The sequence below is a fragment of the Ambystoma mexicanum genome, chromosome 2q (assembly GCF_040938575.1).
Source record: "Ambystoma mexicanum isolate Mex_15411 chromosome 2q, UKY_AmexF1_1, whole genome shotgun sequence".
Classification (NCBI taxonomy): Eukaryota; Metazoa; Chordata; class Amphibia; order Caudata; family Ambystomatidae; genus Ambystoma; species Ambystoma mexicanum.
In genome coordinates this window covers 1,479,168,622-1,479,193,809 of record NC_090924.1, presented here as the reverse complement: position 1 = coordinate 1,479,193,809, position 25,188 = coordinate 1,479,168,622, and the positions used below count along the sequence as shown (strand labels likewise).

Sequence of the window (25,188 nt, the reverse complement as noted above, 5' to 3'; positions counted from 1 at the left end):
ACTTGAAATGGATGTGATTAGAAATGACACACACTTGTGGTAACAGACGAATCAAAAAGCCGGAGACAGGGTCGGCAAAATATGAATGTGACAAGGTTACTGACAACCACACGCATGCAAACAATGAATGCACATACACCAGGCCTAGTTTTAATGACTGCAGGACCACGATCTGAGAGACTACCTATCATGAGAAGTCCCACTGCAAGTGATCTGAAGGGACACATGGGAAAAGCTGAATTAGTGGAGAAACAAAAGAAAGTAGAAAAGAAGCCTGCAGGAATAACATTAATGGACATTCACGATACAGCACTTATAGAAATGAAAAGGAGCCAAGAGAAGATTCTTGCACGAGCACAACTGATAGCAGATTCACTATGGCCGTTCATAGCCAGAGCCAGGAAGAGACAAAAGGAGTTGGAGAATAAACCCACAGAGACGGCATGGACAACCCCATATGTTGCAGTGAAAGGGACAAGTACACGTTCCACAATCCAACCATATACAGGACCAATGCCAGCGTGGATATGGGCACTCCTAACCAGAAAGAAAAAGATACACAAGGACAAGGAAGAAGCTGCCAGACTTGTGTCTACACAAATGGCGCAGATGAGGCGGCCTGCACTTTGGACCGGAATACCTGAGAATCCTCCAGTAAGGAAGAGCCATACAGAGGCATTCAGAGATGTAGTTATAGCAAACTGCAGGAAAACATTAAGAATCAATAGAAGCATGCATGGAGATGACAGTGACGAAACAATTACCTAGACAGCCCAGCACACTAGGGAAACAACATTTGGTACCAGCACATGAAAGAAGTTTGAGACAAAGTTCAAAAGGGGAATGCTTTGTGTGTGCACTCCTACCATACAGCATGGGGAAGTCCAAGATCTTCGTAGCTGTAGAAATTGATGTCCAGACAGCGCACTGTCTTTCACACGTAGTCATGTGCAAAACTAGAGGCCAGTTCATGGGCAGTAATGCCTCACTAAAATGGGCAACTGAAACAGCTTATCCCGATGAAGGTGATTATGTTCAAGATATTAAGACAAGAAATAGAACTCAAACCAGAAATCACGTGATCAGGTACGAGAAACCTGGAGTAAAAGGAGTTGGAATTAGATGGGAAGTGAATCAGAAGCTAAATGTCCAAGGAAAAACTCCAGAAGAGGTTCAAAGTTGGAAGAACAGAGGCCAAATGCAGATTTGGGGAAGTGCTTTCTCCAGATGGATGGGAAAAAAAGAGTAGTGATTTGCAGGGCATGGATGGTCCTCGGAGCCTGCAAAGAAGCAATAGAAAATTCACAAATGTTATGCCAACAATTGTGGCCAAAGCTTGCAAAACTACTGACGTGGGTCGAAGACAGAGGAGGACCCCTGCAGATAGTACCACGGAAAAGCTCAAAATTGTGCTTCAGAAATAATGGCACAAGAAAGATGGGAGAGATTCAGAATTGTGGATGAATCTTTGACGCCCCAAGCATGGAGCACGGAACTGCAGTAATTATGGATCACTATTGGGCTTGTGGATTCAAAGCATATATCAGACTGCCGAGAAATTGGGGAGGTATATGCACAATCGTGAATGTCCATGTTCCAGAGTTGGTGATCCCGAAAGGCGACCTAAATATTGACAGTTTCCCGAAAGCAGATGCTCACCTGCGGAAGAAGAGATCTGTGGAATTGATGACCCGAATGAAAAGGGAGAATTACTTTTCTGCCAAATCTGAAGAAGCTTTTCATGCAATCCCATATGAACACAGACTGTTTAGTCTCACCTCATCAGTGTTCGCGACAATGCTCATGCAAGATTCCAAGTTGGAGCAAATATTATATGGTTGCAGATAACCAGATGGGAGTTACTGCAGACCATCAACACGACAATAAAAGGATTCAATGCAATCAAGGAAGAGTTAAGAGCCATCCGACTGAGGACTCTCCAGAACAGATATGTACTTCACATGATCACAGCGATGGATGGAGGTGTTTGTGCAAAAATCGGAGAATCATGTTGCACATTTATACCTTCTCATGATGAGAAAAATTGAACTTTAACAAAAGCCATAGGTATGCTGACAAAACTGCAGAACCAGATGATTGATGAAACTGACGAAGTGGATGATGACAGCTGGTTTGAATCACTATTTTCATGGGTCCCACAATGGATGGCAGAAGCATTCAAGTTCCTGGGAGCCCTGCTAGTGATGATATTGCTAGGATTTTGTGTTATCAAGATAATAATCTCACAATGCCAGAAAACTGCGAAGAAAGCCATAGGGATGAAGATCATGATCGACCTCAATCCAGGATGGAAGCCCAAAGACCTGACTGATGAAGAAATAACAACCTTTGTGAAATCTAGCATTCTCGCACCTGAGGGAACAAAGTTCCTCTATCCCAGAAAACACAGAAACTATGTGGGAAGATGGGTTTACTGCAGCCCAAATGCACAATGTCAACTGATGACATGGAACAAGGATGAACACGTGAGAACAGCAGGAAGTCTAAAAGGAGTAATAAAGATATGGACCCCAAAGAGATATTTCTTCCGACCATCATGTATAGACCCAGAAGATGAAGAAAGACTGAACCCAGGTGATGACGTGAAGGCGAATACAGAGGAACCAATGAAGATGGATCCAAAGAAGGAGGAGAAAGTGGTTGATGAATCGCCCAGAGGGTGGAGTGTAGAGGAGGTCCCAAATAAAGCCTGCACTCCAATCGTCCATTTTGAAGTACCAGGAACGTTCACACCAAGATATGTGATGTATGATGAGCAAATAAACCAGCAGAGAGCCGCGGTAGGGCTCTGCCCAGTGTCTATTAGAAGAACAGCACCTATTGTCGTACCGGTACAAAGTAAACCATGGACAGTAAGGTACCCACTAAGAAAACCATACCAACAAATGGAACGAAATGAAGATTGTCTGAGTACAGTCCCCAAAGAAACCAAAAAGGCCTCAATAGAAGACAAATGGTGACGTCACGAGGGCCCAGACTGAATCCCAGATAGAAGAAATAACAACCAGAGAATAACGAAAAGAGACGAAACACCATGAACAAAGATATTGTGAACCTAAAGTGAAAGGACAATGTCAAAATGCAAGAAACTTAAGTTGTAAGCAAAATGAAGATATTCGACCAGTTTACACCTGTAAATATGCTTGGAACCACAAGAAAGCTAAGAAAACAGTGCGGCTTGCTATGCTTAGTAGAAGAATAGTGTGGCAGGTGCCATTATACATTATCTACCTCAAACGAAGCACCTTAGTATAAGTATATTTCTACTTTGCACAAGAAGCAGAATCAACCAGGTTACTAAAGGCCATGCGAGAAAAGTTTCACATTTAGCAAAACGAGAAGAGACGGCTGAAATGAAACTCAGCAGAGGCAACTTGTGCCAGGAGAGCTAAGGTCATACCAATAGAAGTTACGAATAGTAGCTACATTTAATTGAAACTAAGAACAGAATATCCCGTCTCTGAAAGGTCGAGATAAGAAAGTTAAGGCAGGTGGCGGGTGAAACAAAAATCAAATACACTAATTGATGGAAAAGAGGAAAATTCACGGTGTCTGAATCACGTGACCAGCCGAGAGAGAAGAGAGTTCACACCTACGCATGGCACTAGGCCAGATGAAGATATCGGAACCTTTTCTAGACAGAAGATGCAGTCTCGAGGCCAACCACAGTAAAATAATTGACACATGGCTACTAAAGTTATGATTGATTGTAGCAAGGACTGGAGGACGGCCGGGTTGCTAAGGGGCACCTCGCACCTGGCCGACCATTCTGCGTGCTGCTAAGCAATTGAGAAAAGTATGCATGGGGTTGGTGCAAACCCAATCACAATGGACCAAATACTCTAGGGTCCTCTAGTTAGTAGAACCAATGGGACGTTGTACTTTTAATGATGTCTGCAGTAGTCATTTTTGAAGGAAGGGCTTAGATGCCCACCTGACAGTGTTTACCCAATCCCCTCACTCCGTTACCATATACAGATATAGCACCTATAGTAAAGTTACCTTTTCCTAACCAATAGAATTGCATATTAACTTTTGAGTGTTACACGTCAATGATGACGAGTTTTTAGTATAAATGTTACCAACTTGTATGAAGTTCGTTGAAGTTGAAGCGAAAAGGAAGATCGCACCATTGATGATATTCATAACTCCCCATTTTCTGTACTTGTCATTAAACGGACTCCCTATGTCAAACCATTGAGTTGTCCTTATTGATTGGTGCTGGAGTAATACATCTGCACCCCCATCATTCTTACGGGTGCTGCTATCTTGTCTTAAAGTGCTTCTGAGCAAACTCTGACTCTATGGCCGGTCGGGGGTCTCAGAGTACAGGTTTTACAGGGGAAGGGATACCAAGTCTTGCCATCCGGTGTCCCACTCCCAGAAGGCTCCTCACCCAGGTGGTCCTCCCACACAAGTCCACCCCCAGGGTCTGGATCCAAAGGCGATGGCCGTGCCCTGGCCACCTGAGAGAGATCGGTGGCGACTACTGGGTGAGACACCTTCTGGTTTCTCACAGCTGTCTGTGGCCTTTTAATGACCTTGAATGTCTCCTTTCTCGCCCTTATCACCAGCACACCCTTCTTTTACATATGTTTATACATTTGTCACTGATGGTCTGAAAGACCCCCCTCATGGTTTATTACCTTAGCAACAAAAATTCCATCTAAAATAAGGCTTCCCTTTTTTTAAATTAAACTACAGCATTATTCTTTAGGCTTTGCATGTTTCCCTAAGGATTTACATATTGTAAGTTGAATTAATGTGAGATATGTGTATTTTGGTATTAAAGTATCAGTGCTCTGAACTTTCCTGTGACTGTGCATGAAGTGGCATTGCAGTCCTGTTTATCCCGTTGGATTCTAGGACTTGTAGCTTTTTCAATACCAGGTCAGTGTGGTGCTCTCATGCATAGCCACAGGAACCACGAGAGCTCTGCTCTATAAAACATTATTCTAGGTCTTAAAATATTTGTGCCAAGTGGTGCTTGGAAGGAATGTGTTCAAGTGCCTAAACTAAAGCATGGGTTCAAATCCCAGCTTCACTGTTTAGCCAAAGTGTGTGATCTTCACATCCAATCACTTCCTTATCTCTCAATGGCATATAGTGCTTACTTGAAAAGACGTGGGATTGAACAAAGGGGGGGGCGAAGGCTACAGGTTTGTCCTGCCAAGTTTCCAAAGTAGCCCCTCCCATCACCGCTTAGCACCCCACAGCCCTCCAGAAATGAAGCTTTTGTTGCGCCACTGAGTGCTGCACAATAGTAGGAAGAGCTCACAGCCCCCACATGCTCTGTCCTTCCTGAGCTGAACCGGAAGTGGTGATGGGGCGTGAAGATGCAGCTGAGGATGGGAGTAGAGGAGTGCTCCCACTCTCCCATCCTCAGATTTCCTTGGGAATTATGGAGCTTGAAATCTGTGTTCATAACGAGACATAACCAATGTAAAATAACCCTATGATGGCGGTATCATTCATTGCTCATTTTATACCATCCTGACCCAATCAATCAATCGTCACCCCAAGACTCATTTATACTTTTCCCTTTTAGGAAATTTCACCAAAGATGAGGAAACTCTCAGCAGGAAAATGATGAATGCCTGGGCAAACTTTGCTCGCAGCGGGTAAGAATAACACAGAGCATATAAAGATCCAGTGACATGTGAGACTGTGATATGTAATGCAATGTGACTGGGTCTTAGTATGGGATGTCTTCTGCCACTCTGGTGGCCTGCCTGGTGCTATTGAGACTGTGATATGTAATGCAATGTGACTGGGTCATAGTATGGGACGTCTTCTGCCACGTTGGTGGCCTGCCTGGCGCTATCAAGGCTGTGATATGTAATGCAATGTGACTGGGTCTTAGTAAGGGACATCTTCTGCCACTTTTGTGGCCTACCTGGCACGATCAAGACTGTAGTATGTAATTCAATGTAACTGAGTTTTAGTATGGGACGTCTTCCACCACTTTGGTGGCCTGCCTGGCGCTATTGAGACCGTGATATGTAATGCAATGTGACTGGGTCTTAGTATGGGACGTCTTCTGCCACGTTAGTGGCCTGCCTGGCGTTATCGAGACTGTGATATGTAATGCAATGGGACTGGGTCTTAGTATGGGACATCTTCTGCCACTTTGGTGGCCTGCCTGGCACTATTGAGACTATGATATGTAATGCAATGTGACTGAGTCTTAGTATGGGATGTCTTCTTCCACTCTGGTGGCCTGCCTGGCGCGATTGAGACTGTGATATGTAATGCAATGGGACTGGGTCTTAGTTTGGGACATCTTCTGCCACTTTGGTGGCCTGCCTGGCACTATTGAGACTGTGATATGTAATGCAATGTGACTGAGTCTTAGTATGGGATGTCTTCTTCCACTCTGGTGGACTGCCTGGTGCGATTGAGACTGTGATATGTGATGCACAGTGACTGGGTCTTAGTATGGGACGTCTTCCTCCAGTCTGGTGGCCTGCCTGGTGCAATCGAGACTGTGATATGTAATGCAATGTAACTGAGTTTTAGTATGGGACGTCATCTGCCACTTTAGTGGCCTGCCTGGCGTTATTGAGACTGTGATATGTAATGCAATGTGACTGGGTCTTAGTATGGGATGGCTTCTGTCACTTTGGTGGCCTACCTGACGCTATCAAGACTGTGATATGTAATGCAATGGGACTGGGTCTTAGTATGGGACGTCTTCTGCCACTTTGGTGGCCTGCCTGGCACTAGCGAGACTGTGATATGCAATGCAATGTGACTGGGTCTTAGTATTGGACGGCTTCTGCCACTTTGGTGGCCTGCCTGGCGCTATCGAGACTGTGATATGTAATGCAATGTGACTGGGTCTTAGTAAGGGACATCTTCTGCCACTTTTGTGGCCTGCCTGGCGCGATCAAGACTGTGGTATGTAATGCAATGTAACTGGGTCTTGGTATGGGACGTCTTCCACCACTTTGGTGGCCTGTCTGGAGCTATCGCGACTGTGATATGTAATGCAATGTCAATGGGCCTTAGTATGGGACGGCTTCTGCCACTTTGGTGGCCTGCCTGGAGTGATCGAGACTGTGGTATGTAATGGAATGTGACTGGGTCTTAGTATGGGACGTCTTCGGCCACTTTAGTGGCCTGCCTGGCACTATCAAGACTGTGATATGTAATGCAATGTAACTGAGTCTTAGTATGGGAAGTCTTCTGCTACTTTGGTGGCCTGCCTTGCGCTATCGAGACTGAGATATGTAATGCAATGCAACCGAGTCTTAGTATGGGACGTCTTCTGACTTTGGTGGTCTTCCTGGAACTATCAAGACTTTTCATATTTAATGCAATGTAACTGGGTCTTAGTATGGGACGTCTTCTGCCACTTTGGAGGCTTGCCTGGTGCTATCGAGACTATGATATGTAATGCAATGTAACTGAGTTTTAGTATGGGACGTCATCTGCCACTTTAGTGGCCTGCCTGGCGTTATCGAGACTGTGATATGTAATGCAATGTGACTGGGTCTTAGTATGGGACATCTTCTGCCACTTTGGTGGCCTGCCTGACGCTATCGAGACTGTGATATGTAATGCAATGGGACCGGGTCTTAGTATGGGACATCTTCTGCCACTTTGGTGGCCTGTCTAGCACTAGCGAGACTGTGATATGCAATGCAATGTAACCGAGTCTTAGTATGGGACGTCTTCTGGTGGCCTGCCTGGCGCTATCAAGACTGTGATATGTAATGCAATGTAACTGGGTCTTAGTATGAGACATCTTCTGCCACTTTGGTGGCGTGCCTAGCCCTATCAAGACTGTGGTCTGTAATGCAATGTAACTGAGTCTTAGTATTGGACGTCTTCTGCCACTTCGGTGGCCTGCCTATCGCTATCAAGATTGTGGTATGTAATGCTATGTAATTGAGTCTTAGTATGGGACGTCTTCTGACACCTTGATGGCCTGCCTGGCGCTATCAAGACTTTTTGCATATTTAATGCAATCTAACTGGGTCTTAGTATGGGATGTGTTCTGCCACTTTGGTGGCCTGCCTAGCGCTATTGAGAGTGTGATATTTAATGCAATGTACCTGAGACTTAGTATGGGATGTCTTCTGCCACTTTAGAGGCCTGCCTGCCGCTATCAAGACTGTAATATGTAGTGCAATGTAACCGAGTCTTTCTATGAGACGTCTTCTGCCACTTTGGTGGCCTGCCTGGTGCTATCGAGACTGTGATATGTAATGCAATGTAACCGGGTGTTAGTATGGGACGTCTTCTGCCACTCTGGTGGCCTGCCTGGTGCTATTGAGACTGTGATATGTAATGCAATGTGACTGGGTCATAGTATGGGACGTCTTCTGCCACGTTGGTGGCCTGCCTGGCGCTTGCAAGGCTGTGATATGTAATGCAATGTGACTGGGTCTTAGTAAGGGACATCTTCTGCCACTTTTGTGGCCTACCTGGCACGATCAAGACTGTAGTATGTAATTCAATGTAACTGAGTTTTAGTATGGGACGTCTTCCACCACTTTGGTGGCCTGCCTGGCGCTATTGAGACTGTGATATGTAATGCAATGGGACTGGGTCTTAGTATGGGACGTCTTCTGCCACTTTGGTGGCCTGCCTGGTGCTATCAAGACTCCTATATTCCATGCAATGTGACTGGGTCTTAGTATGGGACGGCTTCTGCCACTTTGGTGGCCTGCCTGGTGCAATCAAGACTGTGATATGTAATGCAATATAACTGAGTTTTAGTATGGGACGTCATCTGCCACTTTAGTGGCCTGCCTGGCGTTATTGAGACTGTGATATGTAATGCAATGTGACTGGGTCTTAGTATGGGATGGCTTCTGTCACTTTGGTGGCCTACCTGACGCTATCGAGACTGTGATATGTAATGCAATGGGACTGGGTCTTAGTATGGGACATCTTCTGCCACTTTGGTGGCCTGCCTGGTGCAATCGAGACTTTGATATGTGATGCAATGTGATTGGGTCTTAGTCTGGGACGTCTTCTTCCACTCTGGTAGCCTGCCTGGTGCAATCGAGACTGGGATATATGATGCAATGTGATTGGGTCTTAGTATGGGACGTCTTCTGCCTCTCTAGTGGCATGCCTGGCGCTATCGAGACTGTGATATGTGATGCAATGTGATTGGGTCTTAGTCTGGGACGTCTTCTTCCACTCTGGTAGCCTGCCTGGTGCAATCGAGACTGGGATATATGATGCAATGTGATTGGGTCTTAGTATGGGACGTCTTCTGCCACTTTGGTGGCCTGCCTGGGACTATCGAGACTGTGATATGTAATCCAATGGGACTGGGTCTTAGTATGGGACATCTTCTGCCACTTTGGTGGCCTGCCTGTCACTATTGAGACTGTGATATGTAATGCAATGTGACTGAGTCTTAGTATGGGATGTCTTCTTCCACTCTGGGGGCCTGCCTGACGCGATTGAGACTGTGATATGTGAGGCAATGTGACTGGGTCTTAGTATGGGACGTCTTCTTCCAGTCTGGTGGCCTGCCTGGTGCAATCGAGACTGTGATATGTAATGCAATGTAACTGAGTTTTAGTATGGGACGTCATCTGCCACTTTAGTGGCCTGCCTGGCATTATCGAGACTGTGATATGTAATGCAATGTGACTGGGTCTTAGTATGGGATGGCTTCTGTCACTTTGGTGGCCTGCCTGACGCTATCAAGACTGTGATATGTAATGCAATGGGACTGGGTCTTAGTATGGGACATCTTCTGCCACTTTGGTGGCCTGCCTGGCACTATCGAGACTGTGATATGTAATGCAATGAGACCGGGTCTTAGTATGGGACATCTTCTGCCACTTTGGTGGCCTGCCTGGCACTAGCGAGACTGTGATATGCAATGCCATGTGACTGGGTCTTAGTATGGGACATCTTCTGCCACTTTGGTGGCCTGCCTGGCGCTATCAAGACTGTGATATGTAATGCAATGTAACTGGGTCTTAGTATGAGACATCTTCTGCCACTTCGGTGGCCTGCCTAGCCCTATCAAGACTGTGGTCTGTAATGCAATGTAACTGAGTCTTAGTATTGGACGTCTTCTGCCACTTCGATGGCCTGCCTATCGCTATCAAGATTGTGGTATGTAATGCTATGTAATTGAGTCTTAGTATGGGACGTCTTCTGACACCTTGATGGCCTGTCTGGCGCTATCAAGACTTTTTGCATATTTAATGCAATCTACCTGGGTCTTAGTATGGGACGTCTTCTGCCACTTTGGTGGCCTGCCTAGCGCTATTGAGAGTTTGATATTTAATGCAATGTACCTGAGACTTAGTATGGGATGTCTTCTGCCACTTTAGAGGCCTGCCTAACGCTATCAAGACTGTAATATGTAGTGCAATGTAACCGAGTCTTTCTATGAGACGTCTTCTGCCACTTTGGTGGCCTGCCTGGTGCTATCGAGTCTGTGATATGTAATGCAATGTAACCGGGTGTTAGTATGGGACGTCTTCTGCCACTCTGGTGGCCTGCCTGGTGCTATTGAGACTGTGATATCTAATACAATGTGACTGGGTCATAGTATTGGACGTCTTCTGCCACGTTGGTGGCCTGCCTGGCGCTGTCAAGGCTGTGATATGTAATGCAATGTGACTGGGTCTTAGTAAGGGACATCTTCTGCCACTTTTGTGGCCTACCTGGCGCGATCAAGACTGTAGTATGTAATTCAATGTAACTGAGTTTTAGTATGGGACGTCTTCTGCCACTTTGGTGGCCTGCCTGGTGCTATCAAGACTACTATATTCCATGCAATGTGACTGGGTCTTAATATGGGACGGCTTCTGCCACTTTGGTGGCCTGCCTGGTGCAATCGAGACTGTGATATGTAATGCAATGTAACTGAGTTTTAGTATGGGACGTCATCTGCCACTTTAGTGGCCTGCCTGGTGCAATCGAGACTTTGATATGTGATGCAATGTGATTGGGTCTTAGTATGGGACGTCTTCTTACACTCTGGTAGCCTGCCTGGTGCAATCGAGACTGTGATATATGATGCAATGTGACTGGGTCTTAGTATGGGATGGCTTCTGTCACTTTGGTGGCCTACCTGACACTATCGAGACTGTGATATGTAATGCAATGGGACTGGGTCTTAGTATGGGACATCTTCTGCCACTTTGGTGGCCTGCCTGGTGCAATCGAGACTTTGATATGTGATGCAATGTGATTGGGTCTTAGTATGGGACGTCTTCTTCCACTCTGGTGGCCTGCCTGGCGCTATCGAGACTGTGATATGTGATGCAATGTGATTGGGTCTTAGTATGGGACGTCTTCTTCCACTCTGGTAGCCTGCCTGGTGCAATCGAGACTTTGATATGTGATGCAATGTGATTGGGTCTTAGTATGGGACGTCTTCTGCCACGTTAGTGGCCTGCCTGTCGTTATCGAGACTGTAATATGTAATGCAATGGGACTGGGTTTTAGTATGGGATAACTTCTGCCACTTTGGTAGCCTGCCTGGCACTATCGAGACTGTGATATGTAATCCAATGGGACTGGGTCTTAGTATGGGACATCTTCTGCCACTTTGGTGGCCTGCCTGGCACTATTGAGACTGTGATATGTAATGCAATGTGACTGAGTCTTAGTATGGGATGTCTTCTTCCACTCTGGTGGCCTGCCTGACGCGATTGAGACTGTGATATGTGAGGCAATGTGACTGGGTCTTAGTATGGGACATCTTCTTCCAGTCTGGTGGCCTGCCTGGTGCAATCGAGACTGTGATATGTAATGCAATGTAACTGAGTTTTAGTATGGGACGTCATCTGCCACTTTAGTAGCCTGCCTGGCGTTATCGAGACTGTGATATGTAATGCAATGTGACTGGGTCTTAGTATGGGATGGCTTCTGTCACTTTGGTGGCCTGCCTGACGCTATCGAGACTGTGATATGTAATGCAATGGGACTGGGTCTTAGTATGGGACATCTTCTGCCACTTTGGTGGCCTGCCTGGCACTATCGAGACTGTGATATGTAATGCAATGGACCGGGTCTTAGTATGGGACATCTTCTGCCACTTTGGTGGCTTGCCTGGCACTAGCGAGACAGTGATATGCAATGCAATGTGACTGGGTCTTAGTATGGGACGGCTTCTGCCACTTTGGTGGCCTGCCTGGCGCTATCGAGACTGTGATATGTAATGCAATGTGACTGGGTCTTAGTAATGGACATCTTCTGCCACTTTTGTGGCCTGCCTGGCGCGATCAAGACTGTGGTATGTAATGCAATGTAACTGAGTTTTAGTATGGGACGTCTTCCACCACTTTGGTGGCCTGTCTGGAGCTATCAAGACTGTGATATGTAATGCAATGTCAATGGGCCTTAGTATGGGACGTCTTCTGCCACTTTGGTGGCCTGCCTGGAGTGATCGAGACTGTGGTATGTAATGGAATGTGACTGGGTCTTAGTATGGGACGTCTTTGGCCACTTTAGTGGCCTGCCTGGCAATATCAAGACTGTGATATGTAATGCAATGTAACTGAGTCTTAGTATGGGATGTCTTCTGCTACTTTGGTGGCCTGCCTGGCGCTATCGAGACTGTGATATGTAATGCAATGCAACCGAGTCTTAGTATGGGACGTCTTCTGACTTTGGTGGTCTTCCTGGAACTATCAAGACTTTTCATATTTAATGCAATGTAACTGGGTCTTAGTATGGGACGTCTTCTGCCACTTGGAAGGCCTGCCTGGCGCTATCGAGACTATGATATGTAAAGCAATGTAACCGAGTCTTAGTATGGGACGTCTTCTGCCACTTTGGTGGCTTGCCTGGCGCTATCAAGACTGTGATATGTAATGCAATGTAACTGGGTCTTAGTATGAGACATCTTCTGCCACTTTGGTGGCCTGCCTAGCGCTATCAAGACTGTGGTCTGTAATGCAATGTAACTGAGTCTTAGTATTGGACGTCTTCTGCCACTTCGGTGGCCTGCCTATCGCTATCAAGATTGTGGTATGTAATGCTATGTAATTGAGTCTTAGTATGGGACGTCTTCTCACACCTTGATGGCCTGCCTGGCGCTATCAAGACTTTTTTCATATTTAATGCAATGTAACTGGGTCTTAGTATGGGATGTCTTCTGCCACTTTAGAGGCCTGCCTGCCGCTATCAAGACTGTAATATGTAGTGCAATGTAACCGAGTCTTTCTATGAGACGTCTTCTGCCACTTTGGTGTCCTGCCTGGTGCTATCGAGACTGTGATATGTAATGCAATGTAAGCGGGTGTTAGTATGGGACGTATTCTGCCACTCTGGTGGCCTGCCTGGTGCTATTGAGACTGTGATATGTAATGCAATGTGACTGGGTCATAGTATGGGACGTCTTCTGCCACGTTGGTGGCCTGCCTGGCGCTGTCTAGGCTGTGATATGTAATGCAATGTGACTGGGTCTTAGTAAGGGACATCTTCTGCCACTTTTGTGGCCTACCTGGCGGGATCAAGACTGTAGTATGTAATTCAATGTAACTGAGTTTTAGTATGGGACGTCTTCCACCACTTTGGTGGCCTGCCTGGCGCTATTGAGACCGTGATATGTAATCCAATGGGACTGTATGGGACCTCTTCTGCCACTTTTGTGGCCTGCCTGGTGCTATCAAGACTCCTATATTCCATGCAATGTGACTGGGTCTTAGTATGGGACGGCTTCTGCCACTTTGGGTGCCTGCCTGGTACAATCGAGACTGTGATATGTAATGCAATGGGACTGGGTCTTAGTATGGGACGTCTTCTGCCACTCTGGTGGCATGCCTGGCGCTATCGAGACTGTGATATGTGATGCAATGTGATTGGGTCTTAGTATGGGACGTCTTCTTCCACTCTGGTAGCCTGCCTGGTGCAATCGAGACTTTGATATGTGATGCAATGTGATTGGGTCTTAGTATGGGACGTCTTCTGCCACGTTAGTGGCCTGCCTGTCGTTATCCAGACTGTGATATGTAATCCAATGGGACTGGGTCTTAGTATGGGACATCTTCTGCCACTCTGGTGGCCTGCCTGGTGCAATCGAGACTGTGATATGTAATGCAATGTAACTGAGTTTTAGTATGGGACGTCATCTGCCACTTTAGTGGCCTGCCTGGCGTTATCGAGACTGTGATATGTAATGCAATGGGACTGGGTCTTAGTATGGGACGTCTTCTGCCACGTTGGTGGCCTGCCTGGCGCTGTCAAGGCTGTGATATGTAATGCAATGTGACTGGGTCTTAGTAAGGGACATCTTCTGCCACTTTTGTGGCCTACCTGGCGCGATCAAGACTGTAGTATGTAATTCAATGTAACTGAGTTTTAGTATGGGACGTCTTCCACCACTTTGGTGGCCTGCCTGGCGCTATTGAGACCGTGATATGTAATGCAATGGGACTGGGTCTTAGTATGGGACGTCTTCTGCCACTTTGGTGGCCTGCCTGGTGCTATCAAGACTCCTATATTCCATGCAATGTGACTGGGTCTTAGTATGGGACGGCTTCTGCCACTTTGGTGGCCTGCCTGGTGCAATCGAGACTGTGATATGTAATGCAATGTAACTGAGTTTTAGTATGGGACGTCATCTGCCACTTAAGTGGCCTGCCTGGCGTTATTGAGACTGTGATATGTAATGCAATGTGACTGGGTCTTAGTATGGGATGGCTTCTGTCACTTTGGTGGCCTACCTGACGCTATCGAGACTGTGATATGTAATGCAATGGGACTGGGTCTTAGTATGGGACATCTTCTGCCACTTTGGTGGCCTGCCTGGTGCAATCGAGACTTTGATATGTGATGCAATGTGATTGGGTCTTAGTATGGGACGTCTTCTTCCACTCTGGTAGCCTGCCTGGTGCAATCGAGACTGTGATATATGATGCAATGTGATTGGGTCTTAGTATGGGACGTCTTCTGCCACTCTGGTGGCATGCCTGGCGCTATCGAGACTGTGATATGTGATGCAATGTGATTGGGTCTTAGTATGGGACGTCTTCTTCCACTATGGTAGCCTGCCTGGTGCAATCGAGACTTTGATATGTGATGCAATGTGATTGGGTCTTAGTATGGGACGTCTTCTGCCACGTTAGTGGCCTGCCTGTCGTTATCGAGACTGTAATATGTAATGCAATGGGACTGGGTCTTAGTATGGGATATCTTCTGCCACTTTGGTGGCCTGCCTGGCACTATCGAGACTGTGATATGTAATCCAATGGGACTGGGTCTTAGTATGGGACATCTTCTGCAACTTTGGTGGCCTGCCTGGCACTATTGAGACTGTGATATGTAATGCAATGTGACTGAGTCTTAGTATGGGATGTCTTCTTCCACTCTGGTGGCCTGCCTGACGCGAGTGAGACTGTGATATGTGAGGCAATGTGACTGGGTCTTAGTATGGGACGTCTTCTTCCAGTCTGGTGGCCTGCCTGGTGCAATCGAGACTGTGATATGTAATGCAATGTAACTGACTTTTAGTATGGGACGTCATCTGCCACTTTAGTGGCCTGCCTGGCGTTATCGAGACTGTGATATGTAATGCAATGGGACTGGGTCTTAGTATGGGATGGCTTCTGTCACTTTGGTGGCCTGCCTGACACTATCGAGACTGTGATATGTAATGCAATGGGACTGGGTCTTAGTATGGGACATCTTCTGCCACTTTGGTGGCCTGCCTGGCACTATCGAGACTGTGATATGTAATGCAATGGGACCGGGTCTTAGTATGGGACATCTTCTGCCACTTTGGTGGCCTGCCTGGCACTAGCGAGACTGTGATATGCAATGCAATGTGACTGGGTCTTAGTATGGGACGGCTTCTGCCACTTTGGTGGCCTGCCTGGCGCTATCGAGACTGTGATATGTAATGCAATGTGACTGGGTCTTAGTAAGGGACATCTTCTGCCACTTTTGTGGCCTGCCTGGCGCGATCAAGACTGTGGTATGTAATGCAATGTAACTGAGTTTTAGTATGGGACGTCTTCCACCACTTTGGTGGCCTGTCTGGAGCTATCGAGACTGTGATATGTAATGCAATGTCAATGGGCCTTAGTATGGGACGTCTTCTGCCACTTTGGTGGCCTGCCTGGAGTGATCGAGACTGTGGTATGTAATGGAATGTGACTGGGTCTTAGTATGGGACGTCTTCGGCCACTTTAGTGGCCTGCCTGGCACTATCAAGACTGTGATATGTAATGCAATGTGACTGGGTCTTAGTAAGGGATATCTTCTGCCACTTTTGTGGCCTGCCTGGCGCGATCAAGACTGTGGTATGTAATGCAATGTAACTGAGTTTTAGTATGGGACGTCTTCCACCACTATGGTGACCTGTCTGGAGCTATCGAGACTGTGATATGTAATGCAATGTCAATGGGTTTTATTATGGGACGTCTTCTGCCACTTTGGTGACCTGCCTGGAGTGATCGAGACTCTGGTATGTAATGGAATGTGACTGGGTCTTAGTATGGGACGTCTTCGGCCACTTTAGTGGCCTGCCTGGCACTATCAAGACTGTGATATGTAATGCAATGCAACCGAGTCTTAGTATGGGAAGTCTTCTGACACTTTGGTGGTCTTCCTGGAACTATCAAGACTTTTCATATTTAATGCAATGTAACTGGGTCTTAGTATGGGACGTCTTCTGCCACTTTGGAGGCCTGCCTGGCGCTATCGAGACTGTGATATGTAAAGCAATGTAACCGAGTCTTAGTATGGGACGTCTTCTGCCCCGTTGGTTGCCTGCCTGACACTATCGAGATTCTGTTATGTAATGCAATGTGACTGAGTCTTAGTATGGGATGGTTTCTGCTACTTTGGTGGCCTGCCTGGCGCTATCGAGACTGTGTTATGTAATGCAATGTGACGGGGTCTTAGTATGGGATGTCTTCTTCCACTCTGGTGGCCTGTCTGGAGCTATCGAGACTATGATATGTAATGCAATGTCACTGGACCTTGGTATGGGACGTCTTCTTCCACTCTGGTGGCCTGCCTGGTGCTATCGAGACTGTGGTATGTAATGCAATGTACCTGGGTCTTAGTATGGGACGTCTTCTGCCACTTTGGAGGCCTGCCTGGCGCTATCGAGACTGTGATATGTAAAGCAATGTAACCGAGTCTTAGTATGGGACGGCTTCTGCCCCGTTGGTTGCCTGCCTGACACTATCGAGATTCTGTTATGTAATGCAATGTGACTGAGTCTTAGTATGGGATGGTTTCTGCCACATTGGTGGCCTGCCTGGCGCTATCGAGACTGTGATATGTATAGCAATGTAACCGACTCTTAGAATGGGACGGCTTCTGCCCCGTTGGTTGCCTGCCTGACACTATCGAGATTCTTTTATGTAATGCAATGTGACTGAGTCTTAGTATGGGATGGTTTCTGCCACATTGGTGGCCTGCCTGGTGCTATTGAGACGGTGGTATGTAATGCAATGTGACTGGGTCTTAGTATGGGACGTCTTATTCCACTCTGGTGGCCTGCCTGGAGCATTCGAGACTGTGATATGCAATGCAATGTTACTAGGTCTTAGTATGGGACGTCTTATTCCACTGTGGTGGCCAGCCTGGAGCTATCGAGACTGTGGAATGTAATGCAATGTCACTGGGTCTTGGTATGGGACGTCTTCTGCCACTTCGGTGGCCTGCCTGGCGCTATCAAGACTGTGGTATGTAATTTAATGTAACCGAGTCTTAGTATGGGACGTCTTCTCACACCTTGGTGGCCTGCCTGGCGCTATCAAGACTATTTTCATATTTAATGCAATGTAACTGGGTCTTGGTATGGGACGTCTTCTGCCACTTTGGGGCCTGTCTAGCGCTATCGAGAGTGTGATATCGAGAGTGTGATATTTAATGCAATGTACCGGAGACTTAGTATGGGACGTCTTCTGCCACTTTGGAGGCCTGCCTGCTGCTATCAAGACTGTAATATGTAATGCTAAGTAACCGGGTCTTAGTATGGGACGGCTTCTGCCCCATTGGTGGCCTGCCTGACACTATCGAGATTCTGTTATGTAATGCAATGTGACTGAGTCTTAGTATGGGATGGTTTCTGCTACTCTGGTGGCCTGCCGGGCGCTATCGAGACTGTAGTATGTAATGCAATGTGACTGGGTCTCAGTATGGGACCTGCTTATGCCACATTTGTGGCCTGCCTGGTGCAATCGAGACTGTGAAGTGTAATGCAATGTAACTGAGTTTTAGTATGAGACGTCATCTGCCACTTTAGTGACCTGCCTGGCGTTATCGAGACTGTGATATGTAATGCAATGTGACTGGGTCTTAGTATGGGATGGCTTCTGTCACTTTGGTGGCCTGCCTGACGCTATCGAGACTGTGATATGTAATGCAATGGGACTGGGTCTTAGTATGGGACATCTTCTGCCACTTTGGTGGCCTGCCTGGCACTATCGAGACTGTGATATGGAATGCAATGTGACCGGGTCTTAGTATGGGACTTCTTCTGCCACTTTGGTGGCCTGCCTGGCACTAGTGAGACTGTGATATGCAATGCAATGTGACTGGGTCTTAGTATGGGATGGCTTCTGCCACTTTGGTAGCCTGCCTGGCGCTATCGAGACTGTGATATGTAATGCAATGTGACTGGGTCTTAGTAAGGGACATCTTCTGCCACTTTGGTGGCCTGCCTGGCACTATCGAGACTGTGATATGGAATGCAATGGGACCGGGTCTTAGTATGGGACATCTTCTGCCACTTTGGTGGCCTGCCTGGCACTAGTGAGACTGTGATATGCAATGCAATGGGACCGGGTCTTAGTATGGGACATCTTCTGCCACTTTGGTGGCCTGCCTGGCACTAGTGAGACTGTGATATGCAATGCAATGTGACTGGGTCTTAGTATGGGACGTCTTCCACCACTGTGGTGACCTGTCTGGAGCTATCGAGACTGTGATATGTAATGCAATGTCAATGGGTCTTAGTATGGGACGTCTTCTGCCACTTTGGTGGCCTGCCTGGAGTGATCGAGACTGTGGTATGTAATGCAATGTCAATGGGTCTTAGTATGGGACGTCTTCTGCTACTTTGGTGGCCTGTCTGGCGCTATCGAGACTGTGATATGTAATGCAATGCAACCGAGTCTTAGTATGGGACGTCTTCTGCCACTTTGGTGGCCTGCCTGGAGTGATCGAGACTGTGGTATGTAATGGAATGTGACTGGGTCTTAGTATGGGACGTCTTCGGCCACTTTAGTGGCCTGCCTGGCACTATCAAGACTGTGATATGTAATGCAATGTGACTGGGTCTTAGTAAGGGATATCTTCTGCCACTTTTGTGGCCTGCCTGGCGCGATCAAGACTGTGGTATGTAATGCAATGTAACTGAGTTTTAGTATGGGACGTCTTCCACCACTATGGTGACCTGTCTGGAGCTATCGAGACTGTGATATGTAATGCAATGTCAATGGGTTTTATTATGGGACGTCTTCTGCCACTTTGGTGACCTGCCTGGAGTGATCGAGACTCTGGTATGTAATGGAATGTGACTGGGTCTTAGTATGGGACGTCTTCGGCCACTTTAGTGGCCTGCCTGGCACTATCAAGACTGTGATATGTAATGCAATGCAACCGAGTCTTAGTATGGGAAGTCTTCTGACACTTTGGTGGTCTTCCTGGAACTATCAAGACTTTTCATATTTAATGCAATGTAACTGGGTCTTAGTATGGGACGTCTTCTGCCACTTTGGAGGCCTGCCTGGCGCTATCGAGACTGTGATATGTAAAGCAATGTAACCGAGTCTTAGTATGGGACGTCTTCTGCCCCGTTGGTTGCCTGCCTGACACTATCGAGATTCTGTTATGTAATGCAATGTGACTGAGTCTTAGTATGGGATGGTTTCTGCTACTTTGGTGGCCTGCCTGGCGCTATCGAGACTGTGTTATGTAATGCAATGTGACGGGGTCTTAGTATGGGATGTCTTCTTCCACTCTGGTGGCCTGTCTGGAGCTATCGAGACTATGATATGTAATGCAATGTCACTGGACCTTGGTATGGGACGTCTTCTTCCACTCTGGTGGCCTGCCTGGTGCTATCGAGACTGTGGTATGTAATGCAATGTACCTGGGTCTTAGTATGGGACGTCTTCTGCCACTTTGGAGGCCTGCCTGGCGCTATCGAGACTGTGATATGTAAAGCAATGTAACCGAGTCTTAGTATGGGACGGCTTCTGCCCCGTTGGTTGCCTGCCTGACACTATCGAGATTCTGTTATGTAATGCAATGTGACTGAGTCTTAGTATGGGATGGTTTCTGCCACATTGGTGGCCTGCCTGGCGCTATCGAGACTGTGATATGTATAGCAATGTAACCGACTCTTAGAATGGGACGGCTTCTGCCCCGTTGGTTGCCTGCCTGACACTATCGAGATTCTTTTATGTAATGCAATGTGACTGAGTCTTAGTATGGGATGGTTTCTGCCACATTGGTGGCCTGCCTGGTGCTATTGAGACGGTGGTATGTAATGCAATGTGACTGGGTCTTAGTATGGGACGTCTTATTCCACTCTGGTGGCCTGCCTGGAGCATTCAAGACTGTGATATGCAATGCAATGTTACTAGGTCTTAGTATGGGACGTCTTATTCCACTGTGGTGGCCAGCCTGGAGCTATCGAGACTGTGGAATGTAATGCAATGTCACTGGGTCTTGGTATGGGACGTCTTCTGCCACTTCGGTGGCCTGCCTGGCGCTATCAAGACTGTGGTATGTAATTTAATGTAACCGAGTCTTAGTATGGGACGTCTTCTCACACCTTGGTGGCCTGCCTGGCGCTATCAAGACTATTTTCATATTTAATGCAATGTAACTGGGTCTTGGTATGGGACGTCTTCTGCCACTTTGGGGCCTGTCTAGCGCTATCGAGAGTGTGATATCGAGAGTGTGATATTTAATGCAATGTACCGGAGACTTAGTATGGGACGTCTTCTGCCACTTTGGAGGCCTGCCTGCTGCTATCAAGACTGTAATATGTAATGCTAAGTAACCGGGTCTTAGTATGGGACGGCTTCTGCCCCATTGGTGGCCTGCCTGACACTATCGAGATTCTGTTATGTAATGCAATGTGACTGAGTCTTAGTATGGGATGGTTTCTGCTACTCTGGTGGCCTGCCGGGCGCTATCGAGACTGTAGTATGTAATGCAATGTGACTGGGTCTCAGTATGGGACCTGCTTATGCCACATTTGTGGCCTGCCTGGTGCAATCGAGACTGTGATGTGTAATGCAATGTAACTGAGTTTTAGTATGAGACGTCATCTGCCACTTTAGTGACCTGCCTGGCGTTATCGAGACTGTGATATGTAATGCAATGTGACTGGGTCTTAGTATGGGATGGCTTCTGTCACTTTGGTGGCCTGCCTGACGCTATCGAGACTGTGATATGTAATGCAATGGGACTGGGTCTTAGTATGGGACATCTTCTGCCACTTTGGTGGCCTGCCTGGCACTATCGAGACTGTGATATGGAATGCAATGTGACCGGGTCTTAGTATGGGACATCTTCTGCCACTTTGGTGGCCTGCCTGGCACTAGTGAGACTGTGATATGCAATGCAATGTGACTGGGTCTTAGTATGGGATGGCTTCTGCCACTTTGGTAGCCTGCCTGGCGCTATCGAGACTGTGATATGTAATGCAATGTGACTGGGTCTTAGTAAGGGACATCTTCTGCCACTTTGGTGGCCTGCCTGGCACTATCGAGACTGTGATATGGAATGCAATGGGACCGGGTCTTAGTATGGGACATCTTCTGCCACTTTGGTGGCCTGCCTGGCACTAGTGAGACTGTGATATGCAATGCAATGGGACCGGGTCTTAGTATGGGACATCTTCTGCCACTTTGGTGGCCTGCCTGGCACTAGTGAGACTGTGATATGCAATGCAATGTGACTGGGTCTTAGTATGGGACGTCTTCCACCACTGTGGTGACCTGTCTGGAGCTATCGAGACTGTGATATGTAATGCAATGTCAATGGGTCTTAGTATGGGACGTCTTCTGCCACTTTGGTGGCCTGCCTGGAGTGATCGAGACTGTGGTATGTAATGCAATGTCAATGGGTCTTAGTATGGGACGTCTTCTGCTACTTTGGTGGCCTGTCTGGCGCTATCGAGACTGTGATATGTAATGCAATGCAACCGAGTCTTAGTATGGGACGTCTTCTGACACTTTGGTGGTCTTCCTGGAACTATCAAGGCTTTTTATATTTAATGCAATGTAACTGGGTCTTAGTATGCAACGTCTTCTGCCACTTTGGAGGCCTGGCTGGCGCTATCGAGACTGTGATATGTAAAGCAATGTAACCGAGTCTTATTATGGGACGTCCACTGCCACTTTGGTGGCCTGCCTGGTGCTATCAAGACTATGATATGTAATGCAATGCAACTGGGTCTTCGTAGGAGACATCTTCTGCCACTTCGGTGGCCTGCCTAGCGCTATCAAGACTGTGGTCTGTAATGCAATGTAACTGAGTTTTAGTATTGGACATCTTCTGCCACTTCGGTGGCCTGCCTATCGCTATCAAGACTGTGGTATGTAATGCTGTGTAATTGAGTCTTAATATGGGACGTCTTCTGCCACTTTGGTGGCCTGCCTGGCGCTATCAAGACTTTTTTCATATTTAATGCAATGTAACTGGGTCTTAATATGGGACGTCTTCTGCCACTTTGGTGGCCTGCCTAGCGCTATCGAGAGTGTGATATTTAATGCAATGTAACTGAGTCTTAGTATTGGACATCTTCTGCCACTTCGGTGGCCTGCCTATCGCTATCAAGACTGTGGTATGTAATGCTGTGTAATTGAGTCTTAGTATGGGACGTCTTCTGCCACTTTGGTGGCCTGCCTGGGGCTATCCAGACTGTGATAGGTAATACAATGTAACCGAGTCTTAGTATGGGACGTCTTCTGACACCTTGATGGCCTGCCTGGCGCTATCAAGACTTTTTTCATATTTAATGCAATGTAACTGGGTCTTAGTATGGGATGTCTTCTGCCACTTTAGAGGCCTGCCTGCCGCTATCAAGACTGTAATATGTAGTGCAATGTAACCGAGTCTTTGTATGGGATGTCTTCTGCCACTTTGGTGGCCTGCCAGGTGCTATCTAGACTGTGATATGTAATGCAATGTAACCGGGTCTTAGTATGGGACGGCTTCTGCCCCGTTGGTGGCCTGCCTGACACTATCGAGATTATGTTATGTAATGCAATGTGACTGAGTCTTAGTATGGGATGGTTTCTGCTACTTTGGTGGCCTGCCTGGCGCTATCGAGACTGTGGTATATAATGTAATGTGACTGGGTCTTAGTATGGGACGGCTTTTGCCACATTGGTGGCCTGCCTGGTGCTATCGAGACTGTGGTATGTAATGCAATGTGACTGGGTCTTAGTATGGGATATCTTCTGCCACTTTGGTGGCCTGCCTGGCACTATCGAGACTGTGATATGTAATCCAATGGGACTGGGTCTTAGTATGGGATGTCTTCTTCCACTCTGGTGGCCTGCCTGACGCGAGTGAGACTGTGATATGTGAGGCAATGTGACTGGGTCTTAGTATGGGACGTCTTCTTCCAGTCTGGTGGCCTGCCTGGTGCAATCGAGACTGTGATATGTAATGCAATGTAACTGACTTTTAGTATGGGACGTCATCTGCCACTTTAGTGGCCTGCCTGGCGTTATCGAGACTGTGATATGTAATGCAATGGGACTGGGTCTTAGTATGGGATGGCTTCTGTCACTTTGGTGGCCTGCCTGACACTATCGAGACTGTGATATGTAATGCAATGGGACTGGGTCTTAGTATGGGACATCTTCTGCCACTTTGGTGGCCTGCCTGGCACTATCGAGACTGTGATATGTAATGCAATGGGACCGGGTCTTAGTATGGGACATCTTCTGCCACTTTGGTGGCCTGCCTGGCACTAGCGAGACTGTGATATGCAATGCAATGTGACTGGGTCTTAGTATGGGACGGCTTCTGCCACTTTGGTGGCCTGCCTGGCGCTATCGAGACTGTGATATGTAATGCAATGTGACTGGGTCTTAGTAAGGGACATCTTCTGCCACTTTTGTGGCCTGCCTGGCGCGATCAAGACTGTGGTATGTAATGCAATGTAACTGAGTTTTAGTATGGGACGTCTTCCACCACTTTGGTGGCCTGTCTGGAGCTATCGAGACTGTGATATGTAATGCAATGTCAATGGGCCTTAGTATGGGACGTCTTCTGCCACTTTGGTGGCCTGCCTGGAGTGATCGAGACTGTGGTATGTAATGGAATGTGACTCGGTCTTAGTATGGGACGTCTTCGGCCACTTTAGTGGCCTGCCTGGCACTATCAAGACTGTGATATGTAATGCAATGTGACTGGGTCTTAGTAAGGGATATCTTCTGCCACTTTTGTGGCCTGCCTGGCGCGATCAAGACTGTGGTATGTAATGCAATGTAACTGAGTTTTAGTATGGGACGTCTTCCACCACTATGGTGACCTGTCTGGAGCTATCGAGACTGTGATATGTAATGCAATGTCAATGGGTTTTATTATGGGACGTCTTCTGCCACTTTGGTGACCTGCCTGGAGTGATCGAGACTCTGGTATGTAATGGAATGTGACTGGGTCTTAGTATGGGACGTCTTCGGCCACTTTAGTGGCCTGCCTGGCACTATCAAGACTGTGATATGTAATGCAATGCAACCGAGTCTTAGTATGGGAAGTCTTCTGACACTTTGGTGGTCTTCCTGGAACTATCAAGACTTTTCATATTTAATGCAATGTAACTGGGTCTTAGTATGGGACGTCTTCTGCCACTTTGGGGGCCTGCCTGGCGCTATCGAGACTGTGATATGTAAAGCAATGTAACCGAGTCTTAGTATGGGACGTCTTCTGCCCCGTTGGTTGCCTGCCTGACACTATCGAGATTCTGTTATGTAATGCAATGTGACTGAGTCTTAGTATGGGATGGTTTCTGCTACTTTGGTGGCCTGCCTGGTGCTATCGAGACTGTGGTATGTAATGCAATGTACCTGGGTCTTAGTATGGGACGTCTTCTGCCACTTTGGAGGCCTGCCTGGCGCTATCGAGACTGTGATATGTAAAGCAATGTAACCGAGTCTTAGTATGGGACGGCTTCTGCCCCGTTGGTTGCCTGCCTGACACTATCGAGATTCTGTTATGTAATGCAATGTGACTGAGTCTTAG

General features: G+C 47.2%; 1 protein-coding gene across 1 annotated transcript in view; it reads left to right on the top strand.

The window, feature by feature from the left end:
* LOC138570297 (cocaine esterase-like) overlaps positions 1 to 25,188 on the top strand; it is a 955,042-nt gene that overhangs the window by 795,173 nt on the left and 134,681 nt on the right. The window contains exon 12 of the mRNA XM_069649071.1: positions 5,570 to 5,642. Within this exon, the coding sequence (XP_069505172.1) occupies positions 5,570 to 5,642 (73 nt within the window). The remainder of the gene's footprint in view (positions 1 to 5,569; positions 5,643 to 25,188) is intronic.